At 44.2% G+C, this 24,685-nt stretch overlaps 1 protein-coding gene across 1 annotated transcript in view; it reads right to left on the bottom strand.

Annotated features, from left to right (window-relative positions):
• Nucleotides 1-24,685, bottom strand: part of quob (quattro b) — an 84,293-nt gene that overhangs the window by 7,552 nt on the left and 52,056 nt on the right. The window contains exons 12-19 of the mRNA XM_079582131.1: nt 22,227-22,365; nt 21,960-22,082; nt 19,009-19,209; nt 14,104-14,828; nt 8,481-8,730; nt 7,104-7,190; nt 2,365-2,589; nt 700-870 (exon numbers count right to left, since the gene is read on the bottom strand). Of these exons, the coding sequence (XP_079438257.1) occupies nt 700-870; nt 2,365-2,589; nt 7,104-7,190; nt 8,481-8,730; nt 14,104-14,828; nt 19,009-19,209; nt 21,960-22,082; nt 22,227-22,365 (1,921 nt within the window). The remainder of the gene's footprint in view (nt 1-699; nt 871-2,364; nt 2,590-7,103; nt 7,191-8,480; nt 8,731-14,103; nt 14,829-19,008; nt 19,210-21,959; nt 22,083-22,226; nt 22,366-24,685) is intronic.

The raw sequence follows: 24,685 nt of genomic DNA, 5'->3' as shown, positions 1-24,685 counted from the left end.
ATTTTTGTCAAAGTAATGTTTGTGTTGAAATTGGACACAAACTAAAATAAACGTTTTTCATCGACTAAAATGTGACTAAATAAAAATGAAAAGACTAAAATCATCAAAACATCCGATGACAGCATGAAAGAGCCTCAAATCATTTTAATTCTCTGCCAAAGAAACAGGTCTGTGCTTTGTTCATGTTGGAAAAGTTCCAAAAAGCACGAGTTCTTTTCTCTCTTCACACTCGGTCATGTAAATAGTTAGGATACGATCTGGGTAGGCCTGACCTTTAACCTGGACCAGCATGCTTTGGGCTCGTTGAGATGCTGAATCGGCTTATTGATCATGATCAATAAAAGGAAAGTTTAGTTTTGACCTGGTCTTCACACGTTTTGTATGGGTCGGGGCGGGGTGTGACATCACTCAGGTGCATGTGTTATGGTTTAAAAATGTTATTAATGGGGAGCTAATAGTTCACCAATTGTTATTCGACAAAAATGTAATAATATCATGCTTCTTTACACATTTGGACACTTATGCATTTGTGAAAATTCCCAAAGTTTCTGCTGCCCCTCGCTGCCTTCTTCAGAAGTTTCAGCTCATTCAGAGGATTCGGGGTTCGCAGCAGAGAGCAGCCGAAACAAGTCGAGGTAAAGCACAGAAACACAGGCGGTGGTCATACCAAGAGTCGTCGTAGTACAGGAATAGCAGTACCTTGAACGACTGCTTGTACACGTAGGTCTCGTTGCCGACCTCGGTCTTCCTGGTTTTGCTGAACAGAACCAGCTCCTGAAAGAGGAAAACATGGCGGAAACACTTCCTCTTCCTGAAGGTGACCAGGAACTCGTCCTGCCGGATCAGCGCGCCCTGCTCCTTCAAATTCACCTGCAGAGAAATAACACCAAACTCCATCAATGTGTGAACACTAAACTAACACTAGAGAAAAGCACATCCAATGGGAGAAAACAAATCAATCACAATTATATAAGAAATAACTTCAAAAGTGTGTGTTTTCGGTATGTGTGCAACGCAAAACCCAACCCCGTGATAGAAGCAGGTCTTGTATTAGAACTGGAGTAGTGGCACAAGTTTGGACAAACGGGTCAATGAAAAGGAGCGGTGAAAGCACGCAGCCCTGAGGAACATCTGACGCATGAGGCCAGTGAAATTATGTAGTTTAAATCTGTAATGTAAAGGAAAATTTTCAGTCAGTTTGGGAGAACAGCCAAAATCGACTTCACCCAGACTGAAAGTGACGGGAAACACCACACTTTTTTGAATCAAAATGATACAGATTACTTTTGCGGTCATTATAATCAATAACAACACTGGTCTATTCATATGATTCAATACATTTCAGTCAATAAAGATGTTACGAAAACTGTTTTATTCATATCATTTCGGTGTGAAACAAAATAATATTGCCATAGATACAGACGGCATCTCGTCATAGAAGGGGGCGTGGCTTCGCCAAGGGGGAAAATAGAATCTTTAGAGAAACACAATATTCCACTCTTTTTAGCCATTTTCTGGTGGAATATGAATTTATTTATCAAATAAACAAAGTCAAGTGTAAATCGGGCCCATATGGATATTTTCGCACAGCAGATTGTTCAGTAGAAATGAAAAAACGGCCGTTAGCTAGCGCTAGCTAACGATTAGCATTAGCCCGATGCTAACATGTAGCATCATGTTAGCATTCTCTGTTATTCATGTATTTATGGGCTGTTGAACCACTTTGCTCCTCTCCATGTCTTTGTTTCTTTATTTAGTAGAAAACTATATTCACAATTCAGCGTTTGTTACTGTAGTTTTTGAATAATTAGAGAAAGTTTACATTTTTCTCCAAATTGTTTTCCCCCTTAACAGTTTTCAAACATGACCATATATGGGCGAATCCAGAGATGCCGTCTGTATCTATAACTGGTTATTTGACGATGTCATTGGGAAATCGATTACATAAATATTGTATAAGAAACAGAACCTAAACTTGGATGGATGGATCAGTCCAATACTCTGCTGCTGTGGGGAGTTTAGAACAATGAAGTAAGACTTTTTGTGTCTACAATGGCTGCTGTGTCTTTCATTTGAACTTGTATCAATACTCAAATGAGCACTGGCGTTGATATCAGTACAACGGTATCGATCTCCCCATTCCATACTTCATGACCGAATTGGAACTGATTTGCAAAAGTGAGTTTTCTTACAGACCTACTACTGTAAGTTTGGAGAAAGAGCCTCTCAGGGATCAGTTTCAGCCTGGCTCCCAAACGTCTATTTTCTTGTGATAACGCTTCAAATCCCAATGATTCCCACGAAGAGCCACATACTCTAAATTCCTACGCTAAGAATAGATTCTGGCCAACGAGCGCAGCTTACGTCGCATTGCTGAATGGCGTCCATGGCGAGGAGGTTGTTGCCGTGCCTCAGCTGAAACTGCACCACCTCCATAGCCTCGCGAACCTCCTCTAGCGCCCCCTGCTGGTCCGGCCCGCACTCGCGCAGCACGTCCTGAAGCAGCAGGCTGTATTTGCTGATCCTCTGCACCGGCTTCAGGAGGTACGACCACAGATCCATGCGATCTCCCAGCGCCGACTGCTTCTGCTGCAGAGGAGAAGAAGACATTCAGTCAGCGGAATCGTGAGTCACATTCAGGCCAGATCTCCGACTGTCGAGCAAATGTAGCATTGATTATATTTTTAAATGGCTTTGGAGGATTCTGGGTTGGCTAGAGACAAGCGGCAAAATCTGATAATAATCTGAATGAACAGAATCAAAAGAAGTTCTGATTCATTTTTCGGCATAAAATCTCAAAAAGAACACAAAAAGACTTTAAAGAGAGGGTATTATGCTTTTTTCAATCACATAGCACCAGTCTACATCACACTACAATGATGACCAAACCTTCTGTTGGTCTGTAAATGCAGTAAATTAGAATAACTGCCTTGTATAAAATTGCTCTCTCAAAATGGCTGTAGTGAATGTCTTGAAATAGGCCTCTGTCTCTTTAAGAACCTCTGACCCTTTCCGACACGCCCCCTCCACACGCTGTCTGTGGCATCAGTGGGGAGGGGGTTCTGCTGAGGAGCAGTGGTTGGTTACTCGGCTGGTGACGAAAGCTCGGGGGCGTGTCCAGGAGGTGGGGGCGTTCCTAGGAGGACTCAGGCAAAGCTATCCCTAAAATGGCCGCCATCGGAGTTTTTACAGATTACTCAAAAATACGTGAATGTGCCAAGGCAACACTTCAGGCATGTTTTTAATGAGGGAATGACTTAATAACATGATGTAAAGCTTGAAAAAGTCGATTTTGCATAATACCTCCCCTTTAAGATTCAAGTGTAAATTTCAGTCCAGGCTTTGGAGAGGAAGAGTTTTCCATCCATCCATCCATCCATCCATTTTCTTCCGCTTTATCCGGGGCCGGGTCGCGGGGGCAGCAGTCTCAGCAGAGATGCCCAAACTTCCCGATCCTCACACACCTCCTCCAGCTGTTCTGGGGGGACCCCGAGGCGACACCAGGCCAGCTCGGAGACATAGTCCCACCACCGTGTCCTGGGCCTTCCACGAGGCCTTGTCCCACTAGGACATGCCTGGAACACCTCCCGCGGGAGGCGACCAGGAGGCATCCGAAACAGATGCCCGAGCCACCTCAGCTGGCTCCTTTCGACGTGAAGGAGCAGCGACTCTACTCCGAGCTCCTCCCGGGTAACTGAGCTCCTCACCCGATCTCGGAGGGTGCGCCCAGCCACCCTGCGAAGGAAACTCATTTCGGCCGCTTGTATTCGCGATCTTGTCCTTTCGGTCATTACCCAAATCTCATGACCATAGGTGAGGGTGGGAACGTAGATCGATCGGTAAATCGAGAGCTTTGCCCTCCGACTCAGCTCCCTCTTCACCACGACAGACCGATACAGCGACCGCATCACTGCTGACGCCGCACCGATCCGTCTATCGATCTCACGCTCCATCCGTCCCTCACTCGTGAACAAGACCCCGAGATACTTGAACTCCTCCACTTGAGGCAAGGACTCCCCACCGACCTGAAGAGGGGAAACCACCTTTTTCCGGTGGAGAACCATGGCCTCGGATTTGGAGGTGCTGATCCTCATCCCGGCCGCTACACACTCGGCTGCAAACCGCCCCAGAGTGTGAAGGTCCTGGTTCGTTGAAGCCATCAGAACAACATCGTCCGCAAACAGCAGAGATGAGACTCTGAGGCTCCCAAACCGGACACCCTCCGGCCCCTGGCTGCGCCTAGAAATTCTGTCCATAAAAGTAATGAACAGAACCGGTGACAAAGGGCAGCCCTGGCGGAGACCAACACGCACCGGGAACAGGTTTGACTTACTGCCGGCAATGCGAACCAAGCTCCTGCTGCGGTCATACAGGGAACGGACAGCCCTTAGCAGAGGGCCCCGGACCCCATACTCCCGGAGCACCTCCCACAGGGCACCACGAGGGACGCGGTCGAACGCTTTCTCCAGATCCACAAAACACATGTGGACTGGTTGGGCGAACTCCCACGAACCCTCGAGTACCCGATGAAGGGTATAGAGTTGGTCCAGTGTGCCACGACCAGGACGAAAACCGCATTGTTCCTCCTGGAGGACCTCCTCCGAGGTTCAACTATCGGCCGGATCCTCCTCTCCAGCACCCCGGAATAGACCTTACCGGGGAGGCTAAGGAGGGTGATTCCTCTGTAATTGGAACACACCCTCCGATCCCCCTTTTTAAAGAGAGGGACCACCACCCCAGTCTGCCAATCCAGGGGCACTGTCCCCGACCGCCACGCGATGTTGCAGAGACGTGTCAGCCAAGACAGTCCTACAACATCCAGAGACTTAAGGTACTCAGGGCGAATCTCATCCACCCCCGGAGCCTTGCCACCAAGGAGCTTTCTCACCACCTTGGTGACTTCAGCCCCGGTGATGGGCGAGCCCACCTCCGAGTCCCCAGCCTCTGCTTCCTCATTGGAAGACGTGACGACGGGGTTGAGGAGGTCCTCGAAGTACTCCTTCCACCGCCCGACGACATCCCCAGTCGAGGTCAGCAGCTCCCCACCCGCACTGTAAACAGTGTTGGTGAAGCACTGCTTCCCCCTCCTGAGGCGCCGGATGGTTTGCCAGAATCTCTTCGAGGCCGACCGATAGTCTTCCTCCATGGCCTCCCCGAACTCCTCCCAGACCCGAGTTTTAGCCTCCGCGACCGCACGAGCTGCAGCACGCTTGGCCTGCCGGTACCTCTCAGCTGCCTCAGGAGTCCCACAAGCCAACAAGGCCAGGTAGGACTCCTTCTTCAGCTTGACGGCTTCCCTTACTTCCGGGCGCCACCACCGGGTTCGGGGATTGCCGCCGCGACAGGCACCAGAGACCTTACGGCCACAACTACGAGCAGCCGCATCGACAATGGAGGAGGAGAACAGAGTCCACTCTGACTCCATGTCCCCCGCCTCCCCCGGAATCTGGGAGAAGCTCTTCCGGAGGTGGGAGTTGAAGACCCCACTGACAGAGGGATCCGCCAGACGTTCCCAGCAGACCCTCACAACACGCTTGGGCCTGCCAGGTCTGACCGGCTTCCTCCCCTGCCAGCGGATCCAGCTCACCACCAGGTGGTGATCAGTTGACAGCTCAGCCCCTCTCTTCACCCGAGTGTCCGAGACACGCGGCCGGAGGTCAGACGACACAACTACAAAGTCGATCATCGACCTCCTGCCTAGGGTGTCCTGGTGCCACGTGCACTTATGGACACCCTTGTGCTCGAACATGGTGTTCGTTATGGACAAACTGTGACTAGCACAGAAGTCCAATAACAGAACACCACTCGGGTTCAGATCGGGGAGGCCGTTCTTCCCAATCACCCCCTCCCAGGTCTCACTGTCGTTACCCACGTGGGCGTTGAAGTCCCCCAGCAGAACAATGGAGTCCCCAGTCGGAGCACTATCTAGTACCCCTCCCAGGGACTCCAAGAAGGCCGGGTACTCTGCACCGACGTTGGGCCCGTAGGCCGAAACAACGGTGAGAGACCTGTCCCCGACCCGAAGGCGTAGGGACGCGACCCTCTCGTCCACCGGGGTGAACTCCAACACGTGGCGGCTGAGCTGGGGGGATATGAGCAAACCCACCCCAGCCCGCCGCCTCTCCCCGCGGGCAACTCCAGAAAAATGGAGAGTCCAGCCTCTCTCCAGGAGTTGGGATCCGGAACCCAAGCTGTGCGTGGAGGTGAGCCCGACTATATCTAGTCGGTATCTCTCAACCTCCCGCACAAGCTCAGGCTCCTTCCCCCCCAGCGAGGTGACGTTCCATGTCCCGAACGCCAGAAGCTGTGCATGCGGACCAGGTCGTCGAGGCACCTGCCTCTGACTGCCACCCAGTCCTCTCCGCACCCGACCCCTACGGATCCCTCTGCGGGTGGTGGGTCCACAGGAGGGCGGGCCCACGTCGTCCCTTCGGGCTGGGCCCGGCCGGGCCCCGTGGGCAGAGACCCGGCCACCAGACGCTCGCGTTGGGGCCCCAACCCCAGGTCTGGCTCCAGGGTGGGGCCCCGGCTGCGCCATGCCGGGCGACGTCACGGTCCTTGAATGTCGTACGTCCATTGGGGTCTTCTGAACTGCTCTTCGTCTGACCCGTCACCTCGGACCTGTTTGCCATGGGAGACCCTACCAGGGGCATAAAGCCCCAGACAACATAGCTCCTCGGATCATTCGGGCACTCAAACAACCCCACCACGTTAAGGTAGCAGTTCATGGGGTTGAAGAGTTTTCCAACACAACACAATTTGCCAAATTATATTTCCGATTTAGCTAAAATATGACCTCATTTTTTACTTGTGATACTGTACTTAAAGGAACAGGCCATCGTTTTTACATACTGAGATATGTTCTTACATGAGCTTAGACGAGAAGATGTTGTTAGCATTTCGCCTCTCCCAGCACATTCCTATGGCTCCAAACGGGGGTGAAGTTGGAAGCTACCACGCTCTTCCACGGGCACAAAGACCAGACAGGTACAACTCGTCTAAGCTCAGGTAAGAACATATCTCAGTATGGAAAAAACGGTGGCCTGTTCCTTTAAGGGCCATGAGTGAGTCCCAGTTCAGTGATTGATGCATCTGCCTCTCACCTTGAAGAAGGTCCTGTGGTCGACAAGGAGCCTGTCGGACACCGGTTTGTTCTTGCTGTAGAGCGCGTACAGGGCGAAGCTGTCCCTCTGCAAAACATTCACACTCAAACCATCAGCAACACGACTATATTTTCATCCACTTCTTATTCCCCGAGACTTGTTTAAGCCTTGACTTGGAAGCGTGAAGACCCAGACGGTTAAGAGCACAGTGTGTTTCTGCTTGATGTGATAGGATTCTTCTATCTCCAGTGATATGGCAGCGTATGAGGGAGAAGAGTTCAGAGGAAAAACATGGTTCTGTGTAATCCTTCAGAAATACCATGGCTGAGATTTATCAGACTACATGCTCGTCTGGTCTTTGTCTGAGATGAATCACTGTTTAATGTTGAAATTCAAAAGAAAACTACGGAGTCAGGCAAAAAACATCTGGGAGACACTACAGGAAAAACTCAATTTTTTCAGTTTTCAGGTTTTGGGCCAAATTGGTCTCTGAACGTACAAGCTTTCACCTGGAAACAGAAAATATGCCTAATCTTCACAATAACATGTTTAAATATTGCACTGATTCAATGTTCCCCCATAGACTTATATGGGAGAACACAATTTCAAGGGCCTTTATCTCAAAACACATTTTTCTGTCATCGTGGCGACACTATGTCCACGTCAGTCGGACCTAAAGACTTCAAATTTTCCAGCCTTGGACTGAACAATATTTGGAAGATTTTTTCAGAGGGATTTTTTTATTATTTAATCCCTAAGCCCCATTTATTGAGTTTTGAATGTCAAAAAATAAGGCGAAAATTACATTTTTACAAATTTTTCCACTAAAAAACAGCTTATTTTAAAACTAAACAAGAAATCCAAAATCCCCTCAGAAAAAGTCTTGGCAACTCATTTAACAATAAAATGAAACCATAAATTTGAATGTAGCTCTATCCATTATTAAGATTTCGTCGCCGAAAAGATGGGAAATTTGGGGCATTTTTAGGCATAAAACACCTTGTTCTCATATGAAAAGATAAAATGACAGAAAACTTGCCATGTATTTTTTTCTCACATTTATGCCAGTGATCGACAGCAACAGTTTCACATTGATATCTGTAAATATACATTTTTTCCCTATTCACCTGCAGTGTCTCGCCTTCTTGAATAAAGCGTAAAATGGCCGATACAGCACCAGTGATTCACAATACCTCCTACCTAGATGTTTTGTGGGTGCTATGTTGATTACAGAAGGACTTTTTTTTGATTATATATAAATAAAGATGATTTTGATGGATGTGTAAAATGTAGCAGTAGCTTCAGTTGTGAGTAGTAGTTGTAGTAGTAGTTGTGTATCTGAGAGATCAGGAATAGCAGTGTTGTGGTCGTGCGTACATGTCTGAGGAAGCAGCGGCCCAGTCTGCTCGGCTCCTCCTCGCACGTCTCCAGCTCCGGGAGGAACTGGTGCGCGTGGAAGTCGCGGATCTTCTCCAGGTTTGAGAAGACCGCCCCCTTCTGGCCCCGGAGCTCCTGCGGGACGTCGGGACGGTCCAGCTCGGGCAGGTACTGCTCGCAGACGAAGCCCAGCGAGCGCACGTACTCTCGCTCGGTGGACAGGAGCTCCTCCGCGATGCAGCGCAGACGCCTGGGAGAGGAGAGGGGGACGGGATGGGTCAGACAGTGCAGGTGTACATTCACTTCTCCTATGGGGGGCTGCCTTCTAATTGAGGTGGTGGGAAGGGAAGAATTCAATGGTGGTAGCTATGGTAACTGTCAAAACACAGGTTTTTTTGTCTTGGCTTTTGGCTAATATCTCAATACTGGGACAATCCGCATGAAACAAAACAGCGTCTTCTGGCTCAACACATTTAAACCATTGTCTTATTATCTCATAAAGGCGTCCAAAAGTGGAGACACTATTCAAATATGATTGAGTATTGAATATTTGCATGATGTTGGTCAGATGAAAGGAGTTTCAGCCATAAAAATTATATTACAGGTTTGTAAATCCAATCACTTCCAAATAAAGATCAATGAAGCATCATGTTAGCATTCTCCGTTATTTATGTACTAGCTGAGCCCCGGCCTTCGGCCGGGCCTCGCTAGTCTCCACATTTGATATTCTGAGATTATGATTGATTACAAAGAAATGTCCAACCCGTCCAACTGGTCTACAGTTCAGCTGTAGACCAGTGGTTCCCAACCCATTCCAAAAACTATGGCCACTACAAATGTGTAAACCCGCACACACTCACTACTCTCGCCAGGCTTCCTGGTGTTCCCAAACGGTCTCCCATCCCAGTCCTAACCAGGCCCTTCCCTGCTTAGCTTCCGAGGAACGGTCTCCCATCCCAGTTCTAACCAGGCACTTCCCTGCTTAGCTTCAAAGTCGGTATGGGAAATAAACATGGCGGCGCCCAGGCGGCGGCCATTGAGATTGCGTTTTCTATAATAGATTTATGGGCTGTTGAACCACTTTGCTCCTCTCCATGTCTTTGTATCTTTGTTTAGTAGAAAACTATATTCATAATTCAGCATTTGTTAAAGTAGTTTTTGAATAATAAGAGATTTTTCTCCAAATTGTTTTCCCCCTTAACTGTTTTAAAAAACGACCATATGGGCGATTCCGGAGATGCCGTCTGTATATTGGTCGCTTCTCTCATCTGAGATTATGACATCATTAAATTCTAGAACGCAACCTATAGATACAGACGGCATCTCGTCATAGAAGGGGGCGTGGCTTCGCCGAGGGGGAAAATAGAATCTTTAGAGAAACATTTTCCACTCTTTTTTGCCATTTTCTGGTGGAATATGAACTTATTTATCACACAAATAAAGTCAAGTGTAAATCGGGCCCATATGGATATTTTCTCACAGCAGATTGTTCAGTAGAAGTGAAAAAACGGCAGTTGTTGCTAGCGCTAGCTAATCGCTAGCATTAGCCCAATGCTAGCATGTAGCATCAAGTTAGCATTCTCCGTTTTCTATGTATTTATGGGCTGTTGAACCACTTTGCTCCTCCCCATGTCTTTGTTTCTTTCTTTAGTAGAAAAGTATATTCATAATTCAGCGTTTGTTAAAGTAGTTTTTGAATAATTAGAGAAAGTTTAGATTTTTCTCCAAATTGTTTTTCCCCTTAACTGTTTTCAAACATGACCATATATGGGCGATACCAGAGATGCCGTCTGTATCTATTGGTTGTTTTCAGGTTCTAGAATGTGATGATGTCACACTCCCACGTGGGGGGGGAGGAGCCAGTTTTTTCTATTAACCGCATTACACTTTCACAAGTCATATCTAAGAAGAAAATGTATGCCTCCACCTGCTATGATGTCACCTGAAACCCAGCAATAAATTAAAATGGAACCTCAAATGAATGGACAAGTCAAATAGCAACACCTCTACAGTGGTGTGTGGAGTTCAAACAGCTGATTTGCAACAACAAAAATGACTGTTCTAGAATTCTATTACAGCCAGAACAGGTGCCAGTGCAGCTCTATGGGAGAGAAACAGTTTTTGAAAGAAATTTCCAAAAAGAAAATGTTTCTCCATCAATATTTGACAGTGATCAGATCGACAAACCTGACATATTTTTCTTATGGCTGAAAGTTCTTCCTTTCAACATCACGCACATGTTTTTGAATGTCGTCTCCACTTTTGGACGCCTTTACGAGGAAATAATTAAACCACAGTTCATATGAGCTGAAAGAGACGACTTTGAACTGTTTTTGCTTCATGTGAATTGGCGATTAAAGAGAAATTAGGCTAGAAATCTGCATTTTGACAGTTACCATGGTTACTGCCACGGAGTTTTCAGCTGCTCCACCTCAACTTGAAACTATAGGCTCTATAGAACAACATATCTCACCATTTTCATAGTGTATGGAAAAACAAGCTGATAATGAATACCAGAAAAGCGTTACGAAATGTAATATTTCTTTGTGATCAGATGTTTAAAAAGAGCCGTGCAGGTTCAAATCAGCTAAATCCCATCATAGTAAATAGGGTTAAAGTTCCGTTGGATCTTGAAGTCGAGCGATGACATCATCACTTAACAAACCTATTGGCCAGCCTCTTTAATGCCCTGAATGAGTGACAGGTGGATTTAACCAATCACAGTGAGGTATAAACTCCGAGAAACAGATTCAAAGAGCTGTATAAAGTTGATAATGTCCATGAAAAAAACGGTAACCTAGACTCAACCCTATACTCCGGCAAATAAGTTAGACTCGTAAATGATTTGTGTAATCTAAGACGCTGACTCAAACCTCCGAAAACGGTTTTCTACAAACTCGTGTCAAAGCAGCTGCAGGGCAAGGCACGTACTGTCCGCCCTGTAGAAAAGGGACTTTCTGACAGGGTCATCAGATCGCTCCCATGCTGACCTGAGTGGGCGGCTTCAGTCATTGCATCACACAGTCTTTAGCTTAAACGGAAGGACAATGATCTTGTTGAGACAAATCTCTCACTTCCTTTTTGCTCTGTTAGTTATTAACTGTTAAAGACTGTAAAATGTCTTCAGAAAACCTGATGTGGTGGTTACTTCTCCTGAGGTGATGTGACTGAATGAATAATTACAGTGAGTGGTATTATCACGCGTCCCCACAGGCCAGATACGAAGGTCAACAAAGTGCTCCCCTGTGGATCTGCGTGGGCGGATGAGAGCACAATGTTCCCATTCAAACATACGACTTATGGCATGTTCACACGTGTTAGTCCACTAGACTCGGCTCAGACCTGTCCAGGGGCGGACTGGGACTGAAAAACAGCCCTGGACTCTGACCAGCCTGGCCCAAATTAGCGTAAATGCGACACTTCCACAAATACATATTTTAACCTCTTACCCCCCGCCTAAACCAAATGCATTCTGTCCTCTTTTGAAAGCTAAGACCCACAAAACTGACCTTTTTCCTCGCGCTGTTGCTGTGTTGTGTCACCTTTTGTATGTTTTTTTTTCTTTTTCTTTTTTTTTTCATTTTTGTCACATTTTTGTTGAATTTTTGTCACTTTTTGGTTGAGCTTTTTGTCACTTTTTGTTGAATTTTTGTAAAAAAAAATGGTTGAGTTTTTGTCACATTTTTTGTCACATTTTTGTTGAATTTTTGTCACATTTTTGTTACATTTTTGTCATATTTTTGTTGAATTTTTGTCACATTTATGTTGAATTTTTAATTATTTTTTGTATCATTTTTTTGTTTTTTTGTCGGTGTTTTTCTCTTTTTCTCGCTATTTTGATGCTTTTCTTTTAGCTTTTAGATTTGGGTAAAGCTCGGTTGAGGCGGGACCGGTGGCCCTCGAGCCAGTGGCCCTTCTGTGCTCTTCCAGTACGAACATATGGCCAGTCCGCCCCTGGACCTGTCATTGGTTTGGATCACATTCACAGGTGCTGTACTGCCGCTCGCCAATGGGGGCAGTGTGTCAATGCTCAATAGAAACACAAAAGCAAAATCACTACTGGTTTTCACAGATGAAGAAATGAATTGTAAAGATTATTGCTGTGATATTCATTGACAGGGGACCCTCTCAGGAGTGAGCATCACCCACATCTAGACCCAGCCTAACTACAGCAGAGGCTTATGAAGGATTATGCTAAGTAGGTTTGCACTTAACATGAAAGAACAAAAACAGAAACTGCCAAAACATATTATTTAGCCTACGTGTTCCAATCGTATTAGCTCAATACTGTTTAATTTGTTAAAGGGGCTAGATGCAAGTTCGCCATTTTATACTCACTACTGCCACCTCAGGTCATACGTGTAACTGCACCTTCTATATTAAGCTCGTGCATGACGGCACTTCGGACCCGAATTAACTTCCTTTTGAGCGACAGTGCAGGATTTTAGAGGCAGTTGTGGTGAGAAGGTCTGAGCTCATTCTACACATTAGGACATGGCTGGAACATGTAGGGGGAGGAAAATACTTAATTTAAAAAAAATTAAAACTCCGTATAGTCTCTTTAAACACATTTTTTTTGTGCAGTTTTATCTCATAGGCGCCAAACTGTCCTCCTTCAAATTGCCAAGAGGTGTTGATCAAAACTCTTTCAAACACTTTCATCACCATTCTTGGTGGGACGAGTTTGTGGCACAACTTTTAGGGAGCAGAGCCGCCTGAGACACTGTTGTGTAAGCGAGCCTGATGCGGCTGCTTGATTTTAGCGTTGGCGGTAGTTCCGGGTAGAGGTCGACTGATATTGTTGAATTGGGGATTTACATTTGCTGACGCCGATATTTTTGGACGATTTAAAAAATGTCTTGTCTGTAATCCTATAATTGTGACAGCAGGGGGGGCTAATTTTCAGGCTCTGACCAAACGCTTTGCTTTGCAAATAGCTGTTCCGGAGAGAGCTGTGTTTAATTCCGTCAGTCTACCCCAGGGCAGCCGGGGCAACTACCACCAAGTATGCAGGGAAAGAATAATGCAATGTAAAGCGTCTTTGAGTGTCCAGAAAAGCGCTATATAAACCAATGCATTATTATTATTTGGCACGATATCAGCCGATAGCCGATATGATAGAATACCTATATAAAAGGGGGAACTATATTGTAAGGTGTAATAATACCAGGAGTAGTTCGAAATCCGCGCAGTAATCTTCACTTTACTGTGCGGATGCCAAATTACTCCTGGTATTATTACGCCTTACAATATAGTTCCCCCTTTTATCCGCTTAGAAAATCCACATTGTTTAATTTTGCGTAATTATACTTTGTAGTGGAACACTTCACGTAACCATATTTAAATAGGGAAAACGTGGAAGAGCTTGGTAGCTTCTATCTTGACCTGTTTTGGAGCTATAGAGGAGAGAGGGAGAGGCTAAATGCTAACGCCGTCTGCGCTGTGTTTACGTGACTGAAGGCACGGGTGAAGATCAGACAGGTCCTAAAGAACTCGTCAAAGCTAAGGTAAGAACATATCTCAGTATGTAAAAACGGTGGCCTGTTCCTTTAAAAACAGTTGATTTTGGTTTATTTGCTCCCATTAGTTCACAATGATCAATGCACCGAGACAGATCACTTACTGCACATGGGTCCCATTGCTGTGGGCTTCAGTGGGCGTGGTCCTGGGGGGTTGCTGGGGCCCCCCTCCCTCTGCCTCGCCGCTGCTCCTCCTCACACGCTGCACGCCGTTACAGGGAAGAGACAGCTTCCTCCCCACGCCGCCCTCCTTCAGTCTGTGACACGCGTTCAGCGCAGAAAAGTCCGACAGCAGCGTGAGCCTCCCCGTGAACTTTGAACCCTCACTGAGCGAGCGTCCCAGCTGTTTGTGACACGGGAACTCCTTTCGGCAGCCGGACAAATCCGCCTCGCTGCCGTGCTCTCTGGGCCTCTGCGCCACGTCACGTCCCGCGAGCTTCTCACCGCCGACCCCATCTTTGACGTTAGCGCCCTCGCCGTTTTGACTTCGTCCGTCCGAATTGCCGTCAGACTCCTTAGGGAAAGCACCCGCCCCGTCCTGAACGCTCGGCTCGCTCCCCTGATGAGCCGCAGCTGTCTTGTTGGCTCGCTTCTTTCTCTTCTTTTGAATTTCATCCAAAGCTTGCTGGGCTTTCTGGCGGCGTTCCCAGGCAGCGTTCCACGCCCGGGACGCTCCGGGAGCCAGGGGAGCGAGGAGGGGTTTCAGGGATTGGAAGCGAGAGGTGGAGAATTCGCCACCTAGTCTGTCCTCGTACGCGTGCAGCTGAGGGCAGGGCTCGGCCGGGGGGGAGGCCAGGAGGACGTCGCACTCTTCGGCAAAACTGCAAACCTGGGGATATACACAAAACAGACTTGGCATCAGATACGCAAACCAGGATCAAATTAGGATGGACACAACTGAACCAGATGCTGTGGAGAAACAAATATACAAATCTTACAGTAGGGCTGCTCGATTATTGAAAAAATAATAATCATGATTATTTTTGTCATAATTGAAATCACGATTATTCAAACGATTATTTGTTGCCTTTAAAAAATCCATCAAAAAAGTGAAAAAAATCCAGCAAAAGTGAAAAAAATCCAGCAAAAAAATGACAAAAATCCAGCAGAAAAAATACAAAAATCCATCAAAAAAGTGACAAAAATCCATAAAAAAAATTACAAAAATCCATTAAAAAAAGACAAAAATCCAGCAAAAAAAATGACACAAATCCAGCAAAAAAAGATAAAAATCCAGCAAAAAAATGACAAAAATCCATTAAAAAAAGACAAAAATCCAGCAAAAAAAGATAAAAATCCAGCAAAAAAAGATAAAAATCCAGCAAAAAAATGACAAAAATCCATTAAAAAAAAGACAAAAATCCAGCAAAAAAAGATAAAAATCCAGCAAAAAAAGATAAAAATCCAGCAGAAAAGTGACAAAAATCCATTAAAAAAAAGACAAAATCCATCAAAAAAGTGACAAAAATCCATCAAAAAAGTGACAAAAATCCATCCAAAAAATGACAAAAATCCATTAAAAAAAAGACAAAAATCCATCAAAAAAGTGACAAAAATCCATTAAAAAAAAGACAAAAATCCATCAAAAAAGTGACAAAAATCCATCAAAAAAGTGACAAAAATCCATCCAAAAAATGACAAAAATCCATTAAATAAAAGACAAAAATCCATCAAAAAAGTGACAAAAATCCATTAAAAAAAAGACAAAAATCCATCAAAAAAGTGACAAAAATCCATCAAAAAAGTGACAAAAATCCATCCAAAAAATGACAAAAATCCATCAAAAAAGTGACAAAAATCCATCAAAAAAGTGACAAAAATCCATCAAAAAAAGACAAAAATCCATCAAAAAAGTGACAAAAATCCATCAAAAAAGTGACAAAAATCCATCAAAAAAAGACAAAAATCCATCAAAAAAGTGACAAAAATCCATCCAAAAAGTGACAAAAATCCATTAAAAAAAGACAAAAATCCATTAAAAAAAAGACAAAAATCCAGCAAAAAAAGATAAAAATCCAGCAAAAAAAGATAAAAATCCAGCAGAAAAGTGACAAAAATCCATTAAAAAAAAGACAAAATCCATCAAAAAAGTGACAAAAATCCATCAAAAAAGTGACAAAAATCCATCCAAAAAATGACAAAAATCCATTAAAAAAAAGACAAAAATCCATCAAAAAAGTGACAAAAATCCATCAAAAAAGTGACAAAAATCCATCCAAAAAATGACAAAAATCCATCAAAAAAGTGACAAAAATCCATCAAAAAAGTGACAAAAATCCATCAAAAAAAGACAAAAATCCATCAAAAAAGTGACAAAAATCCATCAAAAAAGTGACAAAAATCCATCAAAAAAAGACAAAAATTCCTTAAAAAAAATTACAAAAATCCAGCAGAAAAAAAGACAAAAAAACAGCAAAAAAGTGACAAAAATTCATTAAAAAAATGACAAAAATCCAGCAGAAAAAAAGACAAAAATCCAGCAAAAAAGTGACAAAAATCAAAAAATCAAAAATTTGAAAAAAAAACATTGGAAAAAAAAAATTGAACAAATTGAAAACAAAAATGGACAAAAAAAATTATAATCGATTTTTTGCGATTATGCTAATTTTGTAATCGTTTACTGTTGTAATCAAAATCGTAATCGAATTTCGATTAATTGCACAGCCCTATCTTAAAGTATTACAAGTACGTGCAAGGATTTTAACAGACACTTTTGATGTCAGCTAAAGTCAAACAGCTGCATTTCGGACAAGCTGTCGGCCGAGAAATGAATGATCCCGACATGAACCCCCGTCACATTATCGGAGAGGATTAGTTTGGCTTTGGCCAGAAGACGATTTGAAACTAGATCTCAGGGACTTGTTTTTCCACAATTGCAAGCAAGAGCGGGCACGGAAGCGCAGCGGTTTGTGCTCGTGCTTCACAGCTAGAAGGTCCCAGGTTCGATTCCCACCTGGACGGGGCCTTGTGCATGTGCAGTAGGCCGGGATGTGTGAGAGTGTGTTTGAGAGTGTGAGTGTGGGACAACGGGAATGGAAATTAGTGGTTAACTCATTGGTGTGTTCATTAACATGCACAGCCCCAACCAGATAAACCAATGAGAGGCGCAGCAGGTGACAAACAAGGGGCAAAACGAGGAGGTATTCAGGCAAGACTCACAGCTAAGCCACACAAGCCTTCTACCCCTGCTATTCTGGCTAATGTTCGTTCACTGGAGAATAAGGATTAAATTTGTCTGTTATGCTTTTCCCAGATGATGGTTTTGTTTGTGTACTCTATTGTCCCCGTGGGGAAATGTGTCCTCTGCATTTAACCCAGGGGTCCTCAAACCAAATCCGGCCCGCGAGATGATTTAATCCGGCCCCCGACTTGTAGAGCACAAATCCCTGAGTATGTAAAAAAAAAAAGTTTCTAGCCCATTCCTGTCCGGAGTTAGGATATTTTAACTAAATAACCAGTTTACTCATTCCAGCCACTAGGGGGCAATTTGAATAAATAAAACATAATTCCACAGGTGTCCAGCAGAGGGCACTTACATAAGAGATCAGAATATAAACACATTATAGCCACGTGGTAAATGAAGCTTAACCACAGAGTGTGGAGAGAATGAATAATGACGACAGTACTTTGAGAAACTTGTGAACAGGCTTGTAAAGCACAAGTGTAAGAAGTTATTACTTTGGTCACATTACATAATGATGTTTTATTTGAAAATAAAAATAAATGGAAACTAAAACAAAGTGTGAAGACTTTATTATTTTTGCAAACCACTACAGTGAAACAAATATGAGCCTGAATCAAGTGTTGATCTTGTGGATAAAGTCGTGGGGACGACTGTGCAGGCGAGTCGTCTCTACTTCACAAAGAGGCATTTTGTTCTGGGTCATACAATTCTATATTATAGCCAACCTGGTCCGGCCCCCATCACAGTCAGGAACAATAATGTGGCCCCCAGAGAGAAAAGTCTGTGGACCCCTGATTTAACCCATCCTTCGATGCCGCTGGGGCGACCCGTAAGGAGCAGTGGTCGACGCCAGTGCCCGGAGACCATGATGTGGAGCCAGGCTGATGGTCAGAAGCACCTGGCTGGAGGATTCACCTATTGCACATGTTTTTAGTGGTAGGGGAAACTGGAGTACCCAGAAAAACCTACACAGACACAGGGAGAACATGCAAACTCCACACAGAAAGGCCCCGTCCTGGTTGGAATCGAACCCAGGACCTTCTAGCTGTGAAGCGGAGGCGCTAACCGCTGCGCTACCGTGACATGAAAGACTATTTTTATATTCATGAGTCCTGGCTCATCTTTGTCAAAGACAACGGTGAGAAGGAGTGGGAAGAGGCGGCACGGAGGAAGTGGAGGGAGCGGAGGGAGCTGTGCAGGAGGAGGTGGAAGGTGAAGGAGCTGACCAGTGCAAGACACCATGCTCTGAAACAGGGACAAAGCCAGGAGGCGGTGCACCGTTCCAGAGGATCACTGAAGGCAGAACACCGGTTTCCCCCGACCTCCAAAAACACCTGCGGCTCAGGTGGGCCCACAGTGGTGCGTTAGGACTAAACCAACAACTGATCTACGCCATTTTGTCGTTCAATTGTATGTTGACAAATAAAGTACTGACTTTACTCACTTGCAGGTCTAAACCCCGAACTGCAAAAGCCAGTCTGCTATTATTAATCATTATTAATCCTAAGTAAGTGGAGTATTGTAAAGTTCGAGTTCAGTTAAGAACATAGACGTTGCAGGGGCTTAACACAAGAAGTAATGTCAGCTTGGTTTAAGATGAAAAGGAGCAGTTAGTGCATTATGTTAGTGGTAAAAGTGATGACTCCAAACTGGTGGTAGGAAAAATAGCTATTTGTTTTTAAAATCAGATTTACTTCCACAGTGCACATTTCACATCTTCAGGAGAATTAACATTTGAGAGAGTGAGATATAAACTGCTAAACAACTAATCTTTTACTGGACAAAACATTTGGAAGTATTGGTACTTGAGCACAGTACTCCTCACCTGTTCACAAAGGGAGTAAACCTGGACCAGTGTCTCCAGCTCCTTGTGCCGTCTCTCTGCTCTCCCCATGAAGTCGGCCATGTTGGCCTGGAAAGCACTGACCATGGATTGCTGTACGTCTGTAGTAGCCCCCGCCGTTGAGGTGCTTTGGAGTATTTCCACAGCGTTCTTCACCAGTGTGGAGGAGGACTCGTGCTTCTCCTGCAATCAGAGGAATGTGCGATATATAACAGTCACTCCCTATCACTGCCTGTCCAACTGTGTTTGCACAGACAGACTGGACTGACTGCAAGGATCCTTAGTGCATGAGATAAAGCTAAGGAGACACTCTGAGAGGAAGGTTTGTTCGTTTTTCATCATTTCATAATTGGATGTAGAAATGAGGCATTTCACACTTGCATTTGGCCATAATTTAAATGTTGGCTCATTCGAAGCTCAAAGAATCAGACCAGGGCTGGACTGGCCATCGGGAGATCCGGGAGTTTACCCGGTGGGCCGACGTACTTTTGGGCCGGTCAGATCGAGAGATAAGCCCCGTAAGACCTTACACCGGCCCACAATAGCGCCAAAAGCTATTGGAATCTCTATCATTACATAGATGCAATTACACAACTCCTCCACTAGAGGGATGTGACGCCTTTTATACCCTTCTGGTGGAGCTTTCTTGAGTTGTGGTTCCCAGATAATCTATTGAGCAGTGGGCCTCTGGGACATAACACTCATGCCCCTCACATTGCTCATTTAAGAGGGAATCGTTTATTGTAACTTCATTAACACAACGCGCATTTTAAGATTAAGTAATTTTGCAAAAGTTCCATCAAGTTGTAAACGACAAGACTAAAAAGTGATGAGTGCTCTGAGGTATTAGCTTGAATTCGGCAGAAACAACAGCAGCTGGGCCGGTCTTGACCCAAAAGTCCCGGGCCAATTTTTTCTGCCAGTCCAGCCCTGAATCAGACTATAGGAAATAGGTTTCAACAAATCCTCATACATTTATAGAAAGAAATATATATTCATTGTTAAGAGTAAGACTGGGGAATACGGTTAATTATAAAGGGCTGTTATAGGAAAATATCCATGAAGTATTAGTTTCAATAAACGCCTAGAAAAAAAAGGGTAAAGCTTTGAAGTAATAGCATAGATTATTGTATAACATAGACACTTCCTTTCCCTAAAAGTGAATATGTATAGTGTGTATACTAAGAAAAAACTAGCAACAAAAGTAAACATTTTGCCCACAACGTTTTCCCCTAAACCCAGTCCAGTTGATGATTTAACCTTTTCTACGATGGACACTCCCTGGATGAATGAGAGCCTTCACAAACATCCGCCCCTAATGTCGCTGAGCTGAAAGCCGACTCTTTCCCAATTTCATTCAAAGAGGCTAAAAGCTTGAGACCAGCATTATCTCCACAAGTTCAGAGAAACGTATGATCCATCCAGACCAAACCAAATATGGCCGCTTACCCAAGTATGAAGACGTAAAAAAGAATCAATCAAACCCACAAGCAAGACTGAGAAACAGCAATATGTTCAAAACCGGCAAATCACTAAACTCCAAACATTAGTCTTTTGCTTTTAAGTTATACATTTGGGATTGGATTGATAAAAAAAAAAAAAACTTATTGGCTTTGAAAGAGATGGATCTTTCTGAGTTTGCATGGGACACTATTAGACATTTGTCTTAAAGGAATAGGCCACCGTTTTTACATACTGAGATATGCTCTTACCTCACTTTAGCCGAGTTAATATATCCCCGTCTGGTCTTTGTAATGATACGAGGAGTAAAACGTCTGCGCAGTAACTCCTAAAGGTTATTGACGGAAGTGAGCGGGGGAAGTCTTTAGGAGTTACTGCGCGGACGCTGTGCTCCTCGTATCATTACGCCTCACAATATAGTCCCCCTTTTTATTTGCTTATAAAATCGACATGCTACATTTCTGTGTAAATATACTTCGCATTAAAACACTTCACGTAACTTTATTTAAATAGGGAACACGTGGAAGAGCTTGGTAGCTTCTATCGTGAGCTTTTTTGGAGCTATATGACATGTGGGAGAGGCTGCGTATGTGCTCCGTTTGCGTGACAGAGCGCACGGACAAAGACCAGACGGGGATATATTAACCCGGCTAAAGTGAGGTAAGAACATATCTCAGTATGTAAAAACGGTGGCCTATTCCTTTAATTATTTTGAGCAAAATTGTGGAGATCAATTATTAAACTTTTATATTGGATTTTGAGTTTCCCATTTTTACTTTGGGCTTACTACATCGATCTAAATGTTTGCCTATAGTGTATATTTTAGATCCTAAATCTTTTTTGTCACATGAAAAGAACATTTTTTCTCTCTCCTCATTTTGCAATCATGTAGCCCATCACTGTAACTTATTAAGCGAATGTAGAAATGTAAAACATACAGGTGCTCGTCATATAATTATATCATGAAAAAGCGCCTTTATTTCTGTAATTCAACTTAAAATGTGAAACTAATATATGATACAGACTCATTACATGCAAAGTGACCTATGTCAAGCCTTTGTTATATTTTTGATGATTATGGCTTACAGTCCATTCTTTATTTGGGTTTTTTAACAAGCTAGGCCATAATAATCAAAAGGATAACAAATACAGGCTACATATCTCACTTTTCATGTAATGAGTCTATCACATATTAGCTTCACAGTTTGAGTTGAATAACAGAAGTAAATGCACTTTTTCATGATATTGTAATTATATGGCGAGCACCTGTATTTGTGTGACTTCACTGATGCCATTATTTAGACTGTAAAGTGCAAGCAGAACTATGGAAGAATCATGCAAGTCTGAAAAAATGCCTTGTGTTTGTGTTGAGTAAATTGTTTGCATTATGGCCCCACCCCTGTATGAAATGCTAAAAGTTGTTGCAGATGTACATATACTCATTAGATACTCTCCTGTGTACATCTCTGTACCTTGGCCTGGTTGAGAAAGTCAGTAAAGTGCAGTAGTGCCCTCTCGGCTCCAGGCAGTGTCTCCTCTGTGGGCAACGAGTCCTTCAGAGCCTGCTCCGCCTCCGAGCTCAGCCACAAACCCGTCTGAGAGGAATAGATGAGAAAACATTGAGGATCGAGGTGGACAAAGTGTCTTGCCCAAGAGCACGAGAACAGAATGCAACACTTGGTAACAAGGCTTTTGATGTTGGCAGTAACTACGTGGTATAATTATATTTAAAGTCTTACCTGGTGGACACAGTTCTCGGCCTGTCTCAGTGTGAGAAGAGAGTCCAGGCGCTGGAGACTCTGGTTGGACTTCATCACCAGGGCATGGAGCTTCTCCTCCACCTGGTTATACAGCAACGAGGACATCTCCAACCAGTCTCTGAGGGACAAGCAGGAGATAAATACTTTAAACTCCGACCAGTCTCTGAGGGACAACCAGGAGATAAAAGACGTTTAACTCCAACTAGTCTCTGAGGGACAACCAGGAGATAAAAGACTTTAAACTCCAACCAGTCTCTGAGGGACAACCAGGAGATAACAGACTTTAAACTCCAACCAGTCTCTGAGGGACAACCAAGAGATAAAATACTTTAAACTCCAACCAGTCTCTGAGGGACAACCAGGAGATAAAAGACTTTAAACTCCAACCAGTCTCTGAGGGACAACCAGGAGATAAAAGACTTTAAACTCCAACCAGTCTCTGAGGGACAACCAGGAGATAAATACTTTAAACTCCGACCAGTCTCTGAGGGACAACCAGGAGATAAAAGACGTTTAACTCCAACCAGTCTCTGAGGGACAACCAGGAGATAAAAGACTTTAAACTCCAACCAGTCTCTGAAGGACAACCAGGAGATAAAAGACATTTAACTCCAACCAGTCACTGAGGGACAACCAGGAGAAAAAAAGACTTTAAATTCCAACCAGTCTCTGAGGGACAACCAGGATATAAAAGACATTTAACTCCAACCAGTCTCTGAAGGACAACCAGGAGATAAAAGACATTAAACTCCAACCAGTCTCTGAAGGACAACCAGGAGATAAAAGACATTTAACTCCAACCAGTCTCTGAGGGACAACCAGGAGATAAAAGACTTTAAATTCCAACCAGTCTCTGAGGGACAACCAGGAGATAAAAGACATTTAACTCCAACCAGTGCCTGAGGGACAACCAAGAGATAAAAGACTTTAAATTCCAACCAGTCTCTGAGGGACAACCAGGAGATAAAAGACTTTAAATTCCAACCAGTCTCTGAGGGACAACCAGGATATAAAAGACATTTAACTCCAACCAGTCTCTGAGGGACAACCAGGAGATAAAAGACGTTTAACTCCAACCAGTCTCTGAGGGACAACCAGGAGATAAAAGACGTTTAACTCCAACCAGTCTCTGAGGGACAACCAGGAGAAAAAAGACTTTAAACTCCAACCAGTCTCTGAGGGACAACCAGGAGATAAAAGACTTTAAACTCCAACCAGTCTCTGAGGGACAACCAAGAGATAAAATACTTTAAACTCCAACCAGTCTCTGAGGGACAAGCAGGAGATAAATACTTTAAACTCCGACCAGTCTCTGAGGGACAACCAGGAGATAAAAGACGTTTAACTCCAACTAGTCTCTGAGGGACAACCAGGAGATAAAAGACTTTAAACTCCAACCAGTCTCTGAGGGACAACCAGGAGATAAAAGACTTTAAACTCCAACCAGTCTCTGAGGGACAACCAAGAGATAAAATACTTTAAACTCCAACCAGTCTCTGAGGGACAACCAGGAGATAAAAGACTTTAAACTCCAACCAGTCTCTGAGGGACAACCAGGAGATAAAAGACTTTAAACTCCAACCAGTCTCTGAGGGACAACCAGGAGATAAATACTTTAAACTCCGACCAGTCTCTGAGGGACAACCAGGAGATAAAAGACGTTTAACTCCAACCAGTCTCTGAGGGACAACCAGGAGATAAAAGACGTTTAACTCCAACCAGTCTCTGAGGGACAACCAGGAGATAAAAGACTTTAAACTCCAACCAGTCTCTGAAGGACAACCAGGAGATAAAAGACATTTAACTCCAACCAGTCTCTGAGGGACAACCAGGAGAAAAAAAGACTTTAAATTCCAACCAGTCTCTGAGGGACAACCAGGATATAAAAGACATTTAACTCCAACCAGTCTCTGAAGGACAACCAGGAGATAAAAGACATTAAACTCCAACCAGTCTCTGAAGGACAACCAGGAGATAAAAGACATTTAACTCCAACCAGTCTCTGAGGGACAACCAGGAGATAAAAGACTTTAAATTCCAACCAGTCTCTGAGGGACAACCAGGAGATAAAAGACATTTAACTCCAACCAGTGCCTGAGGGACAACCAAGAGATAAAAGACTTTAAATTCCAACCAGTCTCTGAGGGACAACCAGGAGATAAAAGACTTTAAATTCCAACCAGTCTCTGAGGGACAACCAGGATATAAAAGACATTTAACTCCAACCAGTCTCTGAGGGACAACCAGGAGATAAAAGACGTTTAACTCCAACCAGTCTCTGAGGGACAACCAGGAGATAAAAGACGTTTAACTCCAACCAGTCTCTGAGGGACAACCAGGAGAAAAAAGACTTTAAATTCCAACCTGTCTCTGAGGGACAACCAGGAGATAAAAGACGTTTAACTCCAACCAGTCTCTGAGGGACAACCAGGAGATAA

This window comes from Gobius niger, assembly GCF_951799975.1.
Source record: "Gobius niger genome assembly, chromosome: 24".
Lineage (NCBI taxonomy): Eukaryota > Metazoa > Chordata > Actinopteri > Gobiiformes > Gobiidae > Gobius > Gobius niger.
The sequence above is the reverse complement of the archived record's forward strand: the minus strand, read 5'-3'. Positions and strand labels throughout refer to the sequence as shown.